The sequence below is a fragment of the Procambarus clarkii genome, chromosome 6, assembly GCF_040958095.1.
Source record: "Procambarus clarkii isolate CNS0578487 chromosome 6, FALCON_Pclarkii_2.0, whole genome shotgun sequence".
NCBI lineage: Eukaryota > Metazoa > Arthropoda > Malacostraca > Decapoda > Cambaridae > Procambarus > Procambarus clarkii.
This window is the reverse complement of record NC_091155.1, coordinates 26367171-26389314: the sequence shown is the minus strand read 5'-3', so window position 1 is coordinate 26389314 and position 22144 is coordinate 26367171. Positions and strand designations below refer to the sequence as shown.

The window sequence follows — 22144 nt, the reverse complement described above, 5'->3', positions numbered from 1 at the left end:
ATCTAATCTTAGCCTTCAATGTATCATAAATGAGACTAGGTCAGAGTAACAGGAGTAGAGGCACATTGTGGCACTGTCTACACTCGGTAATCCAAATCATTTTGGACCCACCTCTATTCATGTTAGCCAAATTTCTTACCAGAAATTAAAAAAAAGGAACAAATTTGAGATTTTTTGTACAACAACATAATTTGTATTATTCCTGCCATTTAGGTTACCTGGTTGATGGGGTTCTGGGAGTTCTTCTACTCCCCAAGCCCGGCCCGAGGCCAGACTTGACTTGTGAGAGTTTGGTCCACCAGGCTGTTGCTTCGAGCGGGCGGCAGGCCCACATACCCACCACAGCCCGGTTGGTCCGGCACTCCTTGAAGGAAACAATCTAGTTTCCTCTTGAAGATGTCCACGGTTGTTAACATCTTCAATAGGTTACTCCTGCCATTTACCCAATTACTCCTATCAAATGATGGGAAGCTGCTACTGCCATTTTTCTGGGTACTCCTGCTGTTTACTAGAATATAATGTGTATAACCTTTTAACACACATTCCTGTTCTGGTTAAAAAGCCAAGAATGTGCATGTGAATGCATTTAGACTATCAAGCTCTTATGACACTATCGTTGGCATGCTAACTAAACGACATAGGCATCTCATCTCAGGCATAGGAGGCAGGGAAGCAGAGAAAGTCCTCAGTCAGACTGCATGTGTACAGTTGGAATAATAAAAAATATAGAAATCAAATGGGAAGATGATGAGCATAGACCATTTATGTCACATTACATATTTAAAGGTATATGTGTCAAGACACATTTTTCAATGTTTTTCTTAATGGCTTTGAAATCTAGAGAATCATTGGTATGAAAAATATAGCTACCACCTCTCAGATTTTTTCCTCCTGCAAGACATGAAGCCGTTCTGGTTTCTCCTTGAATATTTTTAAGGACAGCACTTTCTATTGCAACCATTAAGATTGACTGTTCACCTTATAACTTACAAATCACTGCAAATTACCATTGTATAATTTGACTACTTAGTTAGCTTAAAGACTTAACTGAAATGCTATGCATGTTAGTGGCATAGCAAGACTCATCAAAATATGTAAAAATAATAGTACTGTGTAAAAGTACAGTATAAGTAAAATATGAATAATTTTAATTCCAATTGGTAGGGAGAGGAAGCCTGTGTATAAATATATTTAAGGGTAATATCGAGACTCCCAAGGGCAGGCCTACAGACCTCCTCAAAGATACAACCCCAATACATTTGTTTAAGTTCTGGGTACCTATTTATTGTGAGGTGAACAGGTGTATTATGTGAAAGGAAACATGCCAAACCATTTGTTCCACTGGGAATTGAACCTAGGCTCCCCAGTTTTGAGTTGAGACCAAAGACAACTGTACTACAGTATAAGATCCACAATATATATATATATATATAAATATGCAGAGAGTATGCATATTCATACATGTTTGTGTGTAAGTAAAAGTCTTAGTTTTATTTTTTTTTTGTAAAATTATAATTTATGCATAAAAATATAAATTGAAACATACTGTACTGTATTTCTGATACTTTATATATTATAGAATACTTTAACTTATAGAAGCATACCTCAAGAATATATTTTCACCATACAGTACTTAAGTTCAGGAACAACAACCAACAACCACTTTACAATACAGCTGCAACTAAAACATAACACTTGCACTTGGTTCTTTAACACAGGTACTTTATTATTCAAACAACAATTAAAATTTATAAATCTTCTAGGTGCAGCATATAATATCTTTGACATGTATATATATTGACATTTGGCATGTATATATATTATAGTTATCTATGTACATTTACACTCACATACACACACATATACATACAGACATTCACAAAATTATGATGCATGTTGAGGAGCTAAACAGCAGGAAGCCTACAACTGACTTGAGGAGAACTGGAAAAATATGAAAAAAGAAATGCTGACTTAATAATTATGTTTACCAGTACAAAGCAATGAGAATAATGCCTCAGAAAGCTAAGGAGATAATGCAGGTGAAGGACTGAAATGCTAATGATAAGAACCCTTGAATTATAGGCTGGTATCATTAATACAGTAGTGCAATAGCAAAAGTCTTAGAAATGACAATCAGAGCAAAGTGGGTGGACCATTTAGAAAATAAAACCATGATAAATAATACAAGCAAGGCGCTTATTTTGGAAAATGAAACAGGGATAATTGGAAGATTGCAAGTGAGTTTTTTGACAAACATGAAGATAAGAGCAAGAGTCACTGGGTCATCCTCAGAGGCTCAAGGAGTGTTATTGAGCAGGAAGAGGAGGTTTTTAAATTAAAATTCATTGTACTGTACCTGTATATGAGTAAATAATAAATCAACCTTGGTGAAGGAGTATAGCTTTGATACAAGTATTATTCCTAATACAATACAGAATACAATAGCCATACACAGTGTATGCAAATTCCTTTAGTACAGTATAAAGATGCAAGGCAAGTAGAGCTTCATTCCAAAAGGTCAAAATATTATTTTCCCATGTACAGTGATGTATTGCATTTGTAATTCTAAAACTGTATTACAACATGGTCCTGATAACACTGTGTTAAAATGTGAATAATTGCATGTTGCATTGTTTTGGGTAAAAAAAACAAAATGGTCAAGTCCACAGCAATATTGGCTGCAACTGAAATTTTGTTCTAAAGGAAGGGATCAGTCCTAAATCTCTCGATTGGGAGTACACCTTAGTGAATAGAAATGACATCAAAAGGATGTAAAACTACAGGAACATGTTCACAAAAAAATGCAAAAATCCTGGGAAAAAACACCTAACACTACAAATCTAAGAATTAATAATTGATAATGTTTCTGTCCATCCTGGTTCAGGATGGAAAAAAGTGATCAAATCTTCATTTTCAGAGGAATAAAATAGCTTAAAAGAGCTAAAAAAAACAGAAACTATATAGAAATGCTGTAAGTCTAAGTATGCCAAAACTGGAGGGTAGAAAGACAGAAATCATATGCACCACTAGCTCTTATTTTACCATGGTCAGGGATAGCCAAAGAAACCAGGACCCTTTGTCAGCTGACATAAAATAGTCAGGCTTTGAAAGGCCTGAGATATGAGCTACAGAATCATAGACATAGAAAGAATATAAAAAAACTGTTTCTTGCAGAGTGGTAGATGGGTAGAAGAAATTTCAGGAAGTGGTTGTGTGCCAAAAAACAGAAAATTCAAAGGCCTGCTATGATTAAATATATAAATGGGCCACCACAACAATACCTCGCTTCCTGTAACTAATATACAATTAGGTTATAACACTGGCAGTGCACTAATTTTAGATTTCTTTCATCCATTCCTAAATGTTGCAATTTCTCTACTCTTTTTTATTATCTGTTTATTTCTATTCTTTCAACGTGCATTTTTTGATCTGATGTAAAACTTAGACTATATCAAGAACATGTCATAATTTTGTTGAACTTCTGTATTCTGAGTACTAGTGACTTTACACACAGAAATCACAATTGCGTGATGCATCAAATGAACAAATCCACAAGGGCCGTGACGAGGATTCGAACCTGCGTCCGAGAACATCCCAGACGCTGCATTAATCGACTGAGCTACGACACTGTCAAAAGGAGTTGAAACCAAAGTTCTACTGAACTTATTGGATGCTGCAGCCTCTCCGAGGCACAAACCAGGGTTTTACACAACTCCCCCCCATGTACTCGAGCTATGTCAATAAGCTGTTCGTTCCTTTTGACCATGTCGTAGCTCAGTCGATTAAGGCAGCATCTGGGATGCTCTCAGACACAGGTTCGAATCCTCATCACGGCCCTTGTGGATTTGCTTACTAGTGACTTTTCTAGTGCCACACCTAATATTTTTTTATTAACTTGAATGATGCAAAATTCCCTCACTAATTTAATTGAAGCACTGAAATATTAATACTACTAACTATTAATGCATGACACCTTATAAAAAAGTACTACATAAATTTAGTTTCATAAACTATATAATAAAAGTTTAAAACTCAACAAACCACAATGTAGGACAGAAAACATTAGCTGCTTTTTATCTGTAGGATAATAAGCCCAAGGAATCACCTACCAGCCAAAGCCATAAATGCCAAGACAACCCAGTACTTTAGTTTAAAATTCAGCTGGAGAAAATCCATATAAATTATGGGGTAACCTTTGAAAAACTATAGTCCATGTCAATGCCACTGGTGGCTGTAAGGTAAATTCAGGTAAATATTAAATATATATAGTAAATATATTTACTATATAAATATTAAATATATATAGTAAATATAATCTTTTTATCTTAGCCTTTCTTCATTTCTGCCAGATTAAAAAAACTTAAATCGATATACAGCACTTGCATTGTATCGATTTGAGTACAGTATATAGATATATAGATACATATAGATACGGTGTACTGTATCTACATACGTATAGATATGATACACTGTATATAGATACACTGAGAACTTCAGTACCTAAATCCTTGTTTATAATTTGGTACTGGAATTTTGTAATGCCAGACACACCAGCACTGACCCCTGCTGAATGACTGATGTACACATCATCCACTGCACTACACCCGTAGTAGTACATTCACTGCCCCACACCCATGGTAGTACATCATCCACTACACCACACCCATGGTAGTACTGTACATACATACATACATACACACACACACACACACACACACATACATACATACATACATACATACATACATACATACATACATACATACATACACATACATACATACAACCTACTACACAAGGCAAAGGATTTCTAGTCAATGTAGTATACCTGAACTTCTCAAAGATTTGATATGGGGCCACATAAAAGATTGGGCCAGAAACTATAAGCATATGGAATCGGTGGTAAAATATTGAAATGGATAAAACAATGATATAAATAAAGAAATAAAAGGGTCATCTAAAATAGAAGAGAATCGGACTGGAAAAATATTGACCGGAGTAGTACATTGTTCTATTTTGGGAACCAACCCTTTTGCAATATACATCAGGGTCATAGATGACCATCATAAACCACACCATCAAAGTTGTAGATGACACAAAGATCAGTGAGAAAGTAGAAAGCAAAAATTATACTAAGGCCATGTGAAAGGATATACAGTACAGGTATATAAACTCCGTAAGTAGTCAGACGACTGGCAAATGCTCTTCAATATTGAAAAATGCAAGACCTTAAATGCTGGGAATTAGAATACACATCACAACTACTATATCAAGAACACAACCTTGCAACAGATTGAAGAAAAGAATTTGAAGTAATTATCCACGAGTCCTTGAAACTGCTCAGCAAATAAGAGTTGTAGTAAAAAATGCTAACCAATCCCTAGAAACAAATGACCCTTTGATTTCAGAGAAAAGAAAGTGTCCAGTTAACTATACAAATCCTTGGGTGCCCCATCTGGACTATTATATCCAAACATGGAGACCCAACCTTTAAAATGGCATAACTGTGCTGGAAAAAGGCTCAGAACATAAGGACAACTACTATCCCAAAACAAAGTCAACTCACTTAATAGGAAAAGCTTCAGGACCAACTACTCTGCAAACAAGACATGGTAGGGCCAATCTCATTAAAACAGTTAAAATATTGAACAAATTAAGACATTAATCCACTGTAACTCACTAGGGACAAAAGACAACAATGTATGACAGCCATGATGAGCTTCTTTTCCAACCATTGAATTATGAACTCATGAAATTGCCTACCTGTCTTAGTCATAAATACTAAGGCAGTGCTACAGTTCAAAATACAACTATAAAAATTCTTTAGGAATAATGGGAGAACCTTTGACAACAAACTGCCTACCTGTCTCCAGCAAGGTCAGTAGAGATGGTGGTCCTTAGTACTGAACAAATATAGCTCCATAAATTGTAATTTGTAACTTTCTTAAAAACCATCCTATGAGATCTCCTTTAGTTATGTTTTGAGGATATACACGAGATGAATCCTTCATCACCATATTCCAGTGACAAGTTTAATAATATACTGTATTGTATATAAAGCCTTGAGTAGCCTTTTGATGGCAAAAATTTTATAAATTAAATGCTTCATTTCAGTCATAATGATAACTTGAGATCCTTAACCACCAAGAGTTTGCAGACTTAGAGATTTTGTAGACAAAAAAATGCATGCCACAGATAGCCATAGCTGTTCTAAGGTTATATTTATGTCCCTTGCAAACCAAACAGCTGCTGAGGAGGAAAACAAACTAAAACCAGGAAATTTCAGTACCTGCAAGCAGGATAAAGAACCCCTACAGGAGACTTCCTCTTATTGCAGGAGACACTCACAAGATGCAAGAGACTTCACAGCCCAGTATTAACCCTTCCATTCTACTCCATACATACTGGACTTTAAAGACATAACAACAATTAAGAAAAATGCACACTATATTTCTAACTAATTCACACACTACTATAAAATGACTTTGATTATATTATATCTTAGATAAACTCTATATTACTGTAGTTCATGAATGCAAATTTATCTATTGTACTTTTGTCCTCTCTTGATACACATCTTAACAGAGGTGTTATTGTACTTACATTATAGTTACATGTTTGTATTAATGCTGTTCTTGTGATGATTACATCTGTTAACAGCAGTTGTATATTTGTATTTATGTTGCTCTTGTGATGAATACATCTGTTAGCAGTTGTATATTTGAATTATTGTTGTTCATGTGATGAATATATATGTTAACAGTTGTATATTTGTATTTTTGCTGTTCTTGGGACGAATACATCTGCTAATAATTGTATGTATATAGTTCTGCATATGAATAGCACTGTTCTTTTCATGATCATTATATCTATGAACATTTAAGTATTCATCCAGCAGGAGAGCGTCACTTCAAAATAAAATGTGAAATATCCTCAGGAATAATGGGAAAGCCTTGGATAAACCACTGGCTGCCTGTCCCTATCAGTGCCACTGGATATGTTGGCCCCCAGGTAGACTAAGTAAATAAAGCCTTAATTGTTTCACTGAAGTAAATAAAGCCTTAATTGTTTCACTGAAGTAAATATGTTGCTTCTGGTAATCTTCATAGCTGGTAGTTTTGAAAATATTTTCTTTATTGTTCACAGGTGTGTATTTTGATATTCCTCTTCATTTTCAAATTTCTCTTGTCTGGAAAAAAAAATAAAAAATATATGTATACATTTAAAGGTATATATAGTGTCATGATGTTGACAATATACATTGACAGTTATAAATGTCCCAAGCAGTAAATTTCATTTTACCTAAGTTTACCTGTTACCCGAGTTTACCTGAGAGCCACTAACACTAGTGGTCTCGACAAGAACAGGAAGCTGGTGGCTTGTCAATGGTCCCCCATTTGCCTTGATGATCTTTTTCAGCTGTACTTTAAACGTGAGCAGAGTTTTGGCATTTAAGGCTTCGATGGGTAGGCGGTTCCAAGGGTTAATAACCCTGTGGGTGAAAAAACCTCTCCTGTTCTCAGTCCTACATTGTGGCTTGTTGAGCTTGAAACCGTTGTTCCTTGTTTGTGTTACATCTGACCTTTTGAAGAACTTTTCCAGATCAACATCCCCCCCAAGTTGTTCAGTACAGTATTTTAAAAGTTTCAGTAATATCTATCATGTCATGCCTGGTTTTTAGTGTTGTTAGCCTTGTGGCCCTCCACCGTTCCTGATATGTGAGTTGACTTAGCTCGGGAATTATTTTTGTTGCCCGGTGTTGCACTTTTTCCAGAGCAGCTATATCCTTCTGAAGATGAGGTCTCCATGCTTGGATACAGTAATCTAATGTTGGCACACCAGAGATTTATACAATTGAATTACTATGTACCTTCTTTTCTTTGAAGTCAAAGGTACGCTTGATTATTCCAAGTGTTTGGTTAGCTTTTTTGACTACTGCCCCTACCTGCTGTGCAACCTTCATTGAGAAGTGGATTTTGACTCCAAGATCCTCTTCTTCCTGAATCTGCTGTAATGTAATGTTGTTAATTTGGTAGTTGTGGCGTGGGTTATTATGCCCCACATGCAGGGTCTTGCATTTGTCAATACTGTATTAAAAAGCACTTGCCAGTCATTTGACCATTTGTGGAGTTCCTGCAAATCAATCTCTTTGTAAGGCTTCAACATTATCATCACTTCCCACTTTATCATAAATCTTTGTGTCGTCTGCAAGTTTGATGATGTGGTTTGTAATATTCTCATCTATGTCATTGATGTATATGACTAAAAGGGTTGGCCCCAAAATTGACCCCTGAGGTACCCCACTTACCTCATTAATCCGGTCAAATTCATTCTCATTTAGCACCACTCTTTGTTTTCTTTGTTTTAACCTACCATTGTTTTATCCATTCTAGTATTCTGCTGTTTCCAAAAATATGTAGATTGGGATATTTGTTTTCATCCACATTATTGTGACTCAAATCTCTGCACTTATTTATGCATGCAAGATAACTATACGATACATGAAAATGGGAAGTAAAGCCTTAAAGCTTTCAAACCCTCTTGGGTCCTTTATCATTTGCCTTTGATAAAGGACCTGAGAGGGTTTGGAAGTGCTAAGACTTTACTTTCCATTTTCAAGGGTAAAACTATAAAATATATATTAAAAACACATTATAATGAGTCTGCAATATTTCTAAGCAATAAATATATATATAACACTGTAAATATATTATGTATAATACTGTATATATATATATTATGAATATACATTAAAATTAATAACTTAGATTATATACTCACCGAACTGGCTTCAGCATAATATGCGAAAGGGTGTCAGGTAAGCTTGAAGGAGTCTTTGGTAGCAGAAGCGCCAACAAGCCAGCCACAAATGTTACTATTGCCCATATACCCAGCTCCGCATACTCGTCTAAGTACAACCCATATGAAAGCTAGAAATAAAAGGTCAGATTGCTATAAAAATCATACCTGTATACAGAATTAAAATGAATATAAAAGGGAATAGGCTATTACTGTGCCACTGTTAACTGTACTTTTTAATTCACATCATGTTGCAGATCTATCAGGATTTTCAACGTCAACCCTTATTTACAAGAATGGTTAAGTAAATAGACAAAGTTTGCAAAATAAGTATTGCAGATTCCTAAAAGTACTTACCCTGTACTTAAAATGATATACAGTAATTATGTTACTTCTCAAATTACAAGGTACAGTACTTCAATTTCTCTTTGTATTATATTTAATCATGATGATACAAACAGATATTGAAAGAAAATGATAAAACATTCAAATTATGTCATATACTTACAAATATTGACACTAGATCCAGATGTACAAGAGCATGACCAAGTGTTGCCATGCAAAATGTTGAGCCAAGGACAAGTCCTCTGGAGTGTGTGGGAGTAAGGCGTATAACTCCAACACTCATCCACACACTGGCAAGGACGACAGAGGTATGACCAAGGCAGGAGAAGAAGACAAATCCTCCACAAGTGTCTAGTGAAGCTGTTCAGATAGCTTTGATTAATGCATGGCAAAAGCACAAAGAAACTATGGTAAATAATTTAATGCAATTTCCCTTACAGAATATCTGTAAAACATATATACTGCACATATAGTATGCTGTAGTAGAGCATCCTGCATTAAATGTATTGAGTATTAAAGTAAACAAAAATAAACAAAATTAAGTGAACTAACCTTGTTTAAGTACTGGAGTTAAAAGTAGAGCAACAGAGAGAATTGACATAAGTGAGACTAAAACCCACTTAACATGGAGACGTGTAACTATCAGTCCCATGAGTAACAACGATATGAATTCAACTGCTCCAAATGCCACTTGTCGATCTTCAAAACTGCAAGTAACAATAATATATATTGTACTCTGTAGTACTAAAAATTAAGTTGTGTAACCATAAGAATCACTCAGTCATTTTGAAGAGAAGAGTGGTAAGGATTTGGACGTAAGAAGAAGTTGGGCAAGGTACTTTTAAAAAAATGAAGGATACTACAGCCTCCAGATTGTATTTAATACAAATTTATTTATTTATTTATATTTATTTTATATATACAGTACCTGTATATAAATTGCCATCCACACTTCCATGGAAATAAACATTCCATTCACCTGGACTGTATGGGTCTCGAACCGTGGACCCCCACAAAAGGATGCTGCTTCTGAAAACTTTCCTTTTTAAAGACTACTCATAGCCGAGTTGATAGTGCTACGGCTTCATACGCGTGGGGTCCACGGTTCGAGACCCATACAGTACAGATGAATGTATGCATTCCCTGTATATATTTTTTGCAAACTTTGTATTTTTGTAGTCAAATACTATACAGTACGTATTTGAACGTTTAGATCTCTATTCTGAACTTTTAAATGTTGTTATATTAGCTTAATCTTTCTGTATTTTTAAGAATTCTATTATCATATGGCAAAATTTATTTTTAAGTTGCACTGTTGACGACTATACTTTTAATCTGAAATTATATTTTTATTATTATTATTATTATTATTATTATTATTATTATTATTATTATTATTATTATTATTATTATTATTATTATTATTATTAAGAAAATCAAATGGAACAATGAGGTGACTCGAACCAGTGATCAGGGTACCCACAGCTGCACGCATTACCCCCGCACCACGACATGTTATAAGTTATTAAACCTGGGATTCCACTGAATCCCCAGGAAGTCTTGAGTCCTCTACTGAAGCCAATCCAAGTTTTATATATAACCCCCCCCCCCCCCATGCACTCTGGTGTAGGTAAAGTAGTTCATCAACCATATGCTCCAGCTTCAGACACACAAAGAAATCAAATTAATGTGATATATCAATGAGAAAATCAATTGGACTGGCTTCAGTAGAGGCCTCCAAACTTTCTGTAGATTTAGTAGAATCCCAGGGAGGATCCTCTCAGTAGCTCCAGTTAAGTACGGATCCAGCTATGCCTTATGGAGATGTTCCAGGCCTCTCAGACTCACCCTTACTTAATTAATATGAGTTTTCATCTAGTTGCCTTAACCCTAGTGGTGACCCCTGCTAATGACCATCCACAACCCAGTGATGGGTAGTGACCTTGAATTTTAAAGAATCCTAAGTTAGATAACACAAAATAACGTTAATATTTTCTCTATGATTTGTATAATACAAAAACAGATAAATGTATTATCATGCTACCTGTTGTAGGGAGTAGGATCAAAAAGGTGGCGGGCACTAGCAGCACATCCAAGTGCTAAACCGCATATAAGAAACACAAAAAACACTAGGAAGAGTCGTCCAGACTTCACCAGAGGTTGCAAGCTCTCTCGTAAAGCATGCCCAGAACAATTATATTGGGCTAGTGATTGCTTGTGCTGAGGAAAGATGAAAAGAGAACAGTGTATTATATATAGCATCGTATACATATTTTTATATTTTTAATACACTACCCATTATTCCCCATGCTGGCCTAATATATGGCATAATTTTTTTTATTTTTGTATTTGTCCCAATAGGGTTCAAATGTGTTTTTTACCAAATACAGTGTACTCATGTTATCATCAAATGTTTAAATCTAATTATGGAATCCAAATGTTAGAAGATGAGAATTTAATGCAATGGTCTATGTCCTCGGCTTACAGCTGAATATCCTGTGTTTGATCCATGGGTGGAAAAGCAATGGTTGGGCAAGTTTCTATGTCTTAAAAATTCTAATGAGCAATACCAATCCCGATCTCATGGGCATTGTAGAGAGCTGATGAAGTACTCATACACACCTCTCAAGAAACAAGTACATATATCTATCTCAACAAATATAATGATCTATAGAGCCTTCATCCTAAATAAGCCAAATGCTTTTGCTGTTATTTTTATCTCTCAAATACTGTATATATACTATAGTATTATAACAATTCTCACAAATTTAAACATAATTACCACAAAAGCTATAGAATCTAAAATACATCACTAACATTAATTATCAACCTAGAAAACTATTATTAGCTTCTTACTTTAACAACCTAAGGAGGGTTGAAGAAAGAACAGGTGTTTTAGATGCCCATGATGCTTTATATCTCCTCACAAGGTGTCTGGCTTTGTCCAAACCTACCTATTTCCTTATGTGCACTCTCTCCCTCTCTAGACAGCCCAAAATTAAAGTAGTACAACATTTTCACCAAAACTAAAGAAAATTATTACAAGTACGGTAAATAATGAAATTTCACTGTACGTATTTCTATTTTCTTATGGGGCATGTAATTTTCATCAACTTCTTGGGCACAGACTACTATAACAACAAACCTCTTTATGAAGAGCTGATAGCTTGTTCTTCATAGTAGGGTCAAAGGACATATGATGTGACTTCTTTAATATTATAGTGGCTTCATGGATACGACCTCGACACACCGACCACCGTGCACTTTCTGGCAACATTCTGAAAGGATTATACAATACAGTATATGTTTAAAAAATATGTTCCAGGCAAACATTATATGTGCTGTACTGTACATGAATCATAGTAATTTTAAAATATATAAACTATATATTTTTTAATGTTTTTACTTATATAAAATTAAACTAGTTTAGTTATAAAAGATTTTTTGCTGGGATTTTCATGCTTCCTGGATGTTAATTAAGTGTCAAAAGAACAAAATATTTTTCATAAATTTTTTTCACACCACAGGGTTGTCACATTATAAAAGTGAGATGTACAGGGGTTAAAGTGATACTTATCAAAGGCATATACTACTTTAATTTAGATTCTGAAGCTTTAAAGGTAACTACCTGTATAATATTATTACAGATACAGTATTTAATATTCACAATAGAGTAACTGCAAACACAAATTGCCTTATTTAGGATGAAAAAATGTGTAAGAATTATGCTAAATGATGTTAATTAGGTAGTCCTTGTTGTCTCTTTTTAAATTGGTTAAGAGGTGTACAGCAATTTATTGCATTTGAGAGGTCATTCCACAATTTAGGACCTATTATTTGTATGGCATTTCTGCTTTCATTAAGTTGTAATCTTGGAATATCAAATAGATATTTGTTTCACATGTGGTGTCCATGGGTTCTATAGCAGCCCTCTTAAGAAGCATGGGAGGTGTGTGTGTGTACTGTATGTGCACTGGGCCCTTTTGTTTACATGAGTGTAATATGATATTGCCCATGTTCATAATAGAGGCAGTGTACTTAAAATTATGTTTAGAAATAAATATATTATTTACTAACTTAGAGAGAGAGAGAGAGAGAGAGAGAGAGAGAGAGAGAGAGAGAGAGAGAGAGAGAGAGAGAGAGAGAGAGAGAGAGAGAGAGAGAGAGAGAGAGAGAGAGAGAGAGAGAGAGAGAGAGAGAGAGAGAGAGAGAGAGAGAGAGAGAGAGAGAGAGAGAGAGAGAGAGAGAGAGAGAGAGAGAGAGAGAGAGAGAGAGAGAGAGAGAGAGAGAGAGAGAGAGAGAGAGAGAGAGAGAGAGAGAGAGAGAGAGAGAGAGAGAGAGAGAGAGAGAGAGAGAGAGAGAGAGAGAGAGAGAGAGAGAGAGAGAGAGAGAGAGAGAGAGAGAGAGAGAGAGAGAGAGAGAGAGAGAGAGAGAGAGAGAGAGAGAGAGAGAGAGAGAGAGAGAGAGAGAGAGAGAGAGAGAGAGAGAGAGAGAGAGAGAGAGAGAGAGAGAGAGAGAGAGAGAGAGAGAGAGAGAGAGAGAGAGAGAGAGAGAGAGAGAGAGAGAGAGAGAGAGAGAGAGAGAGAGAGAGAGAGAGAGAGAGAGAGAGAGAGAGAGAGAGAGAGAGAGAGAGAGAGAGAGAGAGAGAGAGAGAGAGAGAGAGAGAGAGAGAGAGAGAGAGAGAGAGAGAGAGAGAGAGAGAGAGAGAGAGAGAGAGAGAGAGAGAGAGAGAGAGAGAGAGAGAGAGAGAGAGAGAGAGAGAGAGAGAGAGAGAGAGAGAGAGAGAGAGAGAGAGAGAGAGAGAGAGAGAGAGAGAGAGAGAGAGAGAGAGAGAGAGAGAGAGAGAGAGAGAGAGAGAGAGAGAGAGAGAGAGAGAGAGAGAGAGAGAGAGAGAGAGAGAGAGAGAGAGAGAGAGAGAGAGAGAGAGAGAGAGAGAGAGAGAGAGAGAGAGAGAGAGAGAGAGAGAGAGAGAGAGAGAGAGAGAGAGAGAGAGAGAGAGAGAGAGAGAGAGAGAGAGAGAGAGAGAGAGAGAGAGAGAGAGAGAGAGAGAGAGAGAGAGAGAGAGAGAGAGAGAGAGAGAGAGAGAGAGAGAGAGAGAGAGAGAGAGAGAGAGAGAGAGAGAGAGAGAGAGAGAGAGAGAGAGAGAGAGAGAGAGAGAGAGAGAGAGAGAGAGAGAGAGAGAGAGAGAGAGAGAGAGAGAGAGAGAGAGGAGAGAGAGAGAGAGAGAGAGAGAGAGAGAGAGAGAGAGAGAGAGAGAGAGAGAGAGAGAGAGAGAGAGAGAGAGAGAGAGAGAGAGAGAGAGAGAGAGAGAGAGAGAGAGAGAGAGAGAGAGAGAGAGAGAGAGAGAGAGAGAGAGAGAGAGAGAGAGAGAGAGAGAGAGAGAGAGAGAGAGAGAGAGAGAGAGAGAGAGAGAGAGAGAGAGAGAGAGAGAGAGAGAGAGAGAGAGAGAGAGAGAGAGAGAGAGAGAGAGAGAGAGAGAGAGAGAGAGAGAGAGAGAGAGAGAGAGAGAGAGAGAGAGAGAGAGAGAGAGAGAGAGAGAGAGAGAGAGAGAGAGAGAGAGAGAGAGAGAGAGAGAGAGAGAGAGAGAGAGAGAGAGAGAGAGAGAGAGAGAGAGAGAGAGAGAGAGAGAGAGAGAGAGAGAGAGAGAGAGAGAGAGAGAGAGAGAGAGAGAGAGAGAGAGAGAGAGAGAGAGAGAGATAGATAGATATAAAACTGTGTTAGAATACTAACAAGCTTTACATTTATTGCCATATAACATACTGACTAAAACAACAGCTTACATGATAAATATTACAAAAGCCAAAGATGGCAGGCTCCGAGCCATCTGTGAATAAACATCAGATGGTATAAATGTCCTAATTAGAGGGGTCCCAGCTCCAACTCCAATAGCATGGCCCAGTAACATCAGGCATACTGACCGCACACACTCTGTCTGTGTACTGCCCTCTGTAGCTGCAAAGACAAAATTTTAAATTCAGTATTGTGCAAAAATTAGCACGAATTGTGTATGACACTTTCATTACAGAATGTAGATAGAATTGAATATCATTAGCTGGTACATTGCCTACAGTAAGAATATTCACTTTGATAAGATTAGCAGCACTTCTACTCAGCCAGTTTGTATACTTTTTACATATATACCAGTATAAGTTAACTTGCATCAATTAGTGTTATATATAACCCTCTGTGTTTGAATGGCATTGTTATAATCTGCTGGTGCATTAGTAGCAGCTACTGACCTGCAAATAGCACCAGATAATTTATCTCTGAGCAGTGTGGGATTATGTTGAATTTCTCATGGCCTTGATACACAAAGTCATGTTTGGTTGCACAATTCTTTCATTCATGGTGAAGTTTCATCTCGTTCATCATTATTTATTGTTTCCAATGGTTTCACCCTAGTGCTGGGTCAATTTATAAGGTGTAAAGCATAATAGTAAATTTGGGACATAACGAGCATTATATAAAACAATTTGGCATATTTGACACTGATACCAGAGTGCTTAGCAACAAGTGCTTTTTAGAGGTTTTAGTCTTTCTTCAAGCCTTAGATTTACATGAATTTATCTGAATTTACCCGACGCAATTCACATATAATTTCATACAAGATGTAATTCACTTACAGTATCATTGTTAATACCCGTTCCTAAATATTTGTATTGCCTGTAATTTTTGTCACGTTTATTGATGTTAAAAATTAGGAAGGTTAGTTAATTTTTGGGGTAAAAGATCATGTTTCTTTCTGTGGGGACAATAAGGGCCACATTCAATGCCTCTAGTTGCAAGAGTAATAAGGAGAGCTTACAGCCAGTTACTATTGTTTGTATTAACACAGATGCCATTTCTGTTTTTTCCGAATTCATTGGTGCATCAATTGCATGTTATCTTTCTGCATAAAGGGCAAGAATGCTTTCTACACTATGACCTCTGATAGCATTACATTATTGTGGTAGAGGCGGTAAATATTATAACTGCTTCCGGTTACCGACTTCAGGCATAAATTGTAAAATACAGTAATACATATTAATTTAATAATATATAATATTCTTAGTAATTATAATAATTTTCTTAATATTAATATTCTTAGTAATAATAATAATCTTAATCATGGTAGAGTATGCGACTGACAATGCCTGGGTCATAGGTTCGCGCCCACCTATAGGCCTACTGGATTTCCTCAAAATTCTTAATAATAATAATATTCTAAGTACTGTAATAATATTTTTAGTAATAATAATATTCTTAGTAATAATAATATGGCTAACTTTTGTAAAAAAAAAAAAAAAAAAACATACCCAGCATTAGTAGGGCAATACTGGTGGCCTGGGCAGCAGCTCCTTCCAAGGTGACGCAGAACACCACAGATTCCGCATTGGGAGGAAAAGCTCGGGCAAATGACACTACAAAATACAGGCCCATCCAAGCCACAGCTGATCTCCGCCTCCCAAATATGTCCATACACAGTCCTGCTATCAGCACTATCGCTACTCTCATCCCCACCAATACATTGCCAGGGAAGGAGAACGGCTGCCATTTCTGATAAGTACACTCTAGTATCTGAAATATGTCATCAATTAGAACATACAAAACAGTGTATTTTTACTGTCCATAACAATAACTTTACTTGAGAACATAAATATGACAAGAGATAACTAATTTGTACTACATTACCATAAGAATGAGTGATAATGAGAGCAAAGCATAACTACCGTACGATTATCATCAATGAGTGTTTCTGGTAGCAGCTCCACATTCTTGCACCTGTATGACAAGTACAGTACAGTAAATATAGTATATATTATCAAACTACATGCATTAAAACTATTAAGATGACTTTCACGTGTTTAAATTAAATAAAATCACTGTGCCAACTCATATACATATCATATACAGGTACTTACACCCTATATAGGTTTTTTGGAGTGAGGCCACCCCAGCAGCTGTATAGAGGAATGGGGAGCAGTGTTGATATCTCCGGTGACCCCAAGCCTAACACTAACATTCCTATAACATGGTAAAAATTGGTACTGTATTAGATTTACTCGAATTTTCCTGTGGGCCACCAATGCTAGTGGCCTTGATGGGGACAGGAAGCCAGCAGCTTGTCAAATATCCCCCCCCCCATTATTCCTATACATTTTTTTCCCAGGCAAATTTTAAGCTGAAGTACTGTACTGTATTGTTTTGGCATTCATGACTTTGGTGAGTAGGTACTTCCATAGGTTTATTACCCTATGGGTGAAAAATGTATCTCCTGTGTATACTGTCCTACATTGTGGCTTGTTGAGCTTGAAGCTACTGTATTGCCCCTTGCATGCATTTATGTTTCAAATTTTAAAAACTGTTTATATAAACATTTTATTTACTGGGGGGGGAACAATGAATTTGCCATACTGTACTGTACAGTATAGTATGTAAAAATATAATTAAAAAGTTGGAGCCAATTTTTTTGTATTGAAGATTTATGTTCTTTAGTACTGTACAGTACTTGAAATGTATATATTTAACTGAAAAATTCAATGAAACTTTAAACATTTCCTAGCCATTTTTTTCTTAGAAAATGTTGAATTTGTTCAGAAGTAGTAGAGTGTAAATGTTTATGATTCAGAAAAATGCCAAGAAGAAAGTTCAGTAGTGTATTTTATTCAAAGATGATCGTTTTGCCTTTATGGGCTTTATGAAATCTGTAAGATACACAGGCCTAGTTCTTATAAGTGTGAAAAGGGGAGAGGGAATGTTAAAATATGATAAAAAGAAATTACAATTTGGGAAAATCAAAATGATTGTAACAAACATGTTAAATTGTATTTAGAAATATTCGACATCAAAGAAATTGTATAAATACATTTATCAATACTGTACTGTATGTCATATGAACAAAGAAAGGGAATGTCCTAGAAAGTGAAGTGGTGGAGGCAGATTATATACATACAGTAGTTTCAAGCCTACCCACCAGTTGACTGAAAATTTAAAGGTGGGACCAGAGATATGAAGCTCAACTTTCTGTAAGTACAGTACAGTTAGATGAGTACCAGGAAATAAGAGCTGAACCCTCTACAAGAACAGCTTATACTACCACCAGCCATAGTTAACTCCACCAACCAATAAGCACAGTTAACCATCATCAAGAAAGACATGGTACCAGTGTACCCAGGATGTGGCAGTGATCAGAGGCCTAGCTGAGGTAATTAAGTAATGTTCCAAAGGCCACAACACTAAGCCAATACTATTTGATAATGATAGAACTTTCATTTTCTCAAATGCCAACTAAGTTATCTTGACACAGTAAACACTAAAGTGAAAAAAAATCCACATGAACTGTAGTTGACTACTAACAAACTCACCCTTAACACTAAAATATTTTGTTTTTTTTACATGTGGCAAGTCATAAAGAGGTGGGATAGTTACCTAGTGTGAGGAGGAGATGGACAGTGACACAAGGGTGTGGGATACCGAGGTAGCCCAGCACCCCATCCAGTCCTGCAACAGTAGCCATGGCTTCTGCGTTTGCAGATTGAAGGCTGCCTGATGGGCCTACTGTTAACTGTACACGCTGTTTCTTGCACGAGTTTCTTTAGAATGTAATGAGGCAAAATAGAATTTGGTTGTTGGCGTAAGCCTTTCAGTTTGATGTTTTACTGCTGATAGTGTTTCCATGTGCTGAAAATAAAAATCAATATATAATACTGAAACATCATACGGGGTCAAATAAGATACATTTAACATATAGTATATGTATGTATTGGGAGCCCCCCAGAATGCAAATTTGTCCTCAGAACGCTCATGTTGTCACATCTTCCTCTTATTGACTTCAACAGGACTATGAAGGAGGGAATGAAAGCCAACCCCTAGCCCTCAATAAGGAGAGCATGGGTGGCAACCCCTGTCTCCCTATAACAGTCCCACTACACCACCCATTCACACTGAAAACTTTGGGGAGGCTGGTCTCAAGTGTCTGACCTCCAATCTTCAATAAACACAATTACATCAAATTTTATTTATATAAATACTGTACTGTATATGCACAGGTGTCCCACCTAGGCAATGTACAGAGATTGGGGTTTTTCCATATATCTGAATAATATAATGAACAAAAGATGAAACTCTACAGACACGGCCCCAAACATTTCAGCTCCACCTTTATGAAGGAAGTCATGGGGGCTGATCCCAATTTCCCCTATGACCATCCCACTAAACCCACTAGTCACCTTGCAAAGTATGGTGAGGCTAGCCCCAAACATCTGACCTCCAACCTTGAACAAATAGATATCCTCTTGTATATTTTATATCCTCATACAAATAAAAAGACACGTTATTATATCTATATACAGTATCTACATCCATAAGAATGTCTGCTTGAGGTTGTAGGCCAGATGCTTGGAGCTAGCCTCATTAAGCTTTTTAAGAATAATGGTGATTTTATCAGGAGTGGCATAAAGGGGGGAAGTTAGGGCCAGCCCAATGACTCCCACGTGAAGGGGGGGCATGGCCCCAATGCTCCTCTTTCATGAAGTCTGTGGATCTGAAATGTTCAGCCCCAAACCCATAGAGTTTAACATCAGTTTAAATACAGTAGTACTGTAGTGAATTCAGATACAGTACTGATTTTCAAAACGTGTGCAGAAGACAAATTTACATTCTAGCCACAACCTTTTGGTTACATTGATAGGGAAATGGAGTGTTTTGGGCAGAGAGGGAGATGGGAAAGAGCATGTTTGGGCAAGGAGAGAGTAGACTGGGGAAGGGAATGTGTGGGAGGGAAGTAGGAAACAGGAAAAGGGCATGTGTAAGCAGAGGGGGAAGATCTGGAAATGGCATGTGTGGGCAAGGAGGGAGAAAACAGGGAATGTATATGGGGGGAACATGAGGAGGGTGTGTTGGAATTTGAATGTGTGCAAGAGGAAGATAGATGGGTGTGTGTGGTGGGGAATGTAGATGGTATGAAGATATTTACAGTGACAACAACATGTATTGAAGAGTGTTACAAGTGTTGGGAGATGGGGAGGGAGTGTGTGAAGAAAGATAGGGTGGGAGTGTGTACTGGATATGGGGGAGAATATGTTAGGAAAACCTGGCCACTGGATTAGCCTGAGCATCACTGGGTACTCCCACACACACACTCCACATAACACTCCTACAAACCCTCCCTGTCTTCCCACATACACTCCCCATCTCCTCCCTCCCTGCCGACATATGCTCGTCTGATGTCTCCTACCTCCCTAGCCCCAAGCATCTGGCCTCCAACCTCAAGCAATCGGACAGACATTCTCTCTTATAGGATATATTACATGGGACACCCAGTGGTGCCTGGGTCTCTCTCTCTCCCTCCCTCCCACTTCTTCTCACTCCCTCATATTCTCCCTCCCTCCCATTCTCTCTCTCTCTCCCCACACCTAACCCAGTCTTCCTCCCTCACCTTATCCTCTCAGTCTCCCTCCTTACTTCCCAGGCTCTCTTCTTCCATCTCTGCCTAGTCTTCCTCCTCCCTCCTTACTTCCCAGTCTCTCTTCTTCCTTAATCCCTCCCTCCTTACCTCCAATCTTTTTTCCTTCCTTATTTCCCTCCCAGTTTCTCTCCTTCCTTACTTTCCTCCCTACTTCACCCCTTCCCTTCCTCCTTACCTCCCAGAATCCCTCCTTCCTTACTTCCCTCCCACTCTTATTCTTATTTATTTCCCTCTTCCCTCTTATTTCCCTCCCTTATTCCTCCCTCCCTCCTTACTTCTCAGTTTCTCTCTTTCCTTACTTCCCTCCCAGTCTCTCTCTCCTTCCTTACTTTCCTCCCTATATCACTCCTTCCCTCCCAGAATCCCTCCTTCCTTACTTCCCTCCCAGTCTCCCTCTATCCTTACCTCCCAGAATCCCTCCTTCCTGACTTGCCTCCCAATCTCCCTCCCCCTTGCCTCCCATTCTCTCATTTTATTCCTTCCATTCTCTCTCCCGGTGAGCATGTTTTGCCAACTTGAATAACATTTCATCCATGTTCAATCAACATTATCGATGTCGAGTCAACGCTGAATCAACATCATCGACGTTGAATCAACGTTATCGACGTTGAATTAATGTCTGAAGAGAGACCTGGCCACCACCGGGTAGCCCATCTAGTATACAGCAGACATAACAAAGCATGTCTCTGTTCGAAGTTGGGAGCTAGCCACTTGGTGCTAGCCTCACCAATCTTTGCAGAGGCTAGCCTCCAGAAACTTTGGTCAGCTTGTCACCAAAGACAAGGTGACTTGTCTTTGGCCAAGGATGGTCATAGGTGGGTCGAGTCGAGCCCTCCCTCTTTGCATGAAATAGCAAATTAAACTAATTTCCAGAGTCGCTAAATACCACACTTCATCGTCATTAAGATTCACCTAACATATTTTCTGCATGATTAAGTGTTAGTTTATCTTATGTAGTTTTTTTTTACGATGACAGTGTTTAATGAAAATGGGTTCAGGAATGAAGGGTAAGGATGTGAAGGGTTGGAAAGGTGGTAAATGGTAAAAAAGCTGGGGAAGGAGAGGGAAGATGGTAAAGGATTGGAAGGTGGTAAATGAGAGAAGGTGGGGAAAAGTAGGAAATGTGATGAAGTATAGGGAAGATAATGAAGGTTATGGAAGGTGGCAAAGGAGTGGGAAGGCAGTAAAGAGTAGGGAAGGTGGTGAAGGAGAGGGAAGTTTGTGATGAAGAGGGAAGATAATGAAGGTGGTGAAGGAGAGAGTTGATGTAGGAGATGAAAGACATTGAAGGGTAAGGAAGATGGTGGACGGAATTTTTTGGACGGGAACCCAGGGGTGCTCGGGTAGTGATGATTATAGAGATGAAAACTATTTAATGAAGATATGTAGTGTAGCAGGTTGTTTGCAATGAAGATATGTAGTGTAGCAGGTTGTTTGCAGTGAAGATAGTGAAGTGATATGGCTGTCAGTAGTTAAGATAGTGAAGTGATATGGCTGTCAGTAGTTAAGATAGTATAGCATACATTATCTAACGTGGCAACTACTTATCACTAT

General features: G+C 37.5%; 1 protein-coding gene across 3 annotated transcripts in view; it reads right to left on the bottom strand.

Annotated features, from left to right (window-relative positions):
• LOC123753884 (organic cation/carnitine transporter 2) overlaps positions 1-22144 on the bottom strand; it is a 50788-nt gene that overhangs the window by 22758 nt on the left and 5886 nt on the right. The window contains exons 2-12 of one of the 3 annotated variants that reach the window (XM_069307269.1): positions 18553-18804; positions 17046-17148; positions 16854-16905; positions 16440-16701; positions 14925-15096; positions 12290-12422; positions 11189-11364; positions 9697-9851; positions 9308-9504; positions 8782-8930; positions 1489-7189 (exon numbers count right to left, since the gene is read on the bottom strand). In XM_069307269.1, coding sequence (XP_069163370.1) covers positions 7141-7189; positions 8782-8930; positions 9308-9504; positions 9697-9851; positions 11189-11364; positions 12290-12422; positions 14925-15096; positions 16440-16701; positions 16854-16905; positions 17046-17148; positions 18553-18640 — 1536 coding nt within the window. In that variant the 5' untranslated portion in view covers positions 18641-18804 and the 3' untranslated portion in view covers positions 1489-7140. Of the gene's footprint in view, positions 1-1488; positions 7190-8781; positions 8931-9307; positions 9505-9696; positions 9852-11188; positions 11365-12289; positions 12423-14924; positions 15097-16439; positions 16702-16853; positions 16906-17045; positions 17149-18552; positions 18805-22144 lie in introns of those variants that run through there. The other 2 variants (XM_069307276.1, XM_069307282.1) reach the window with 2 other exon arrangements.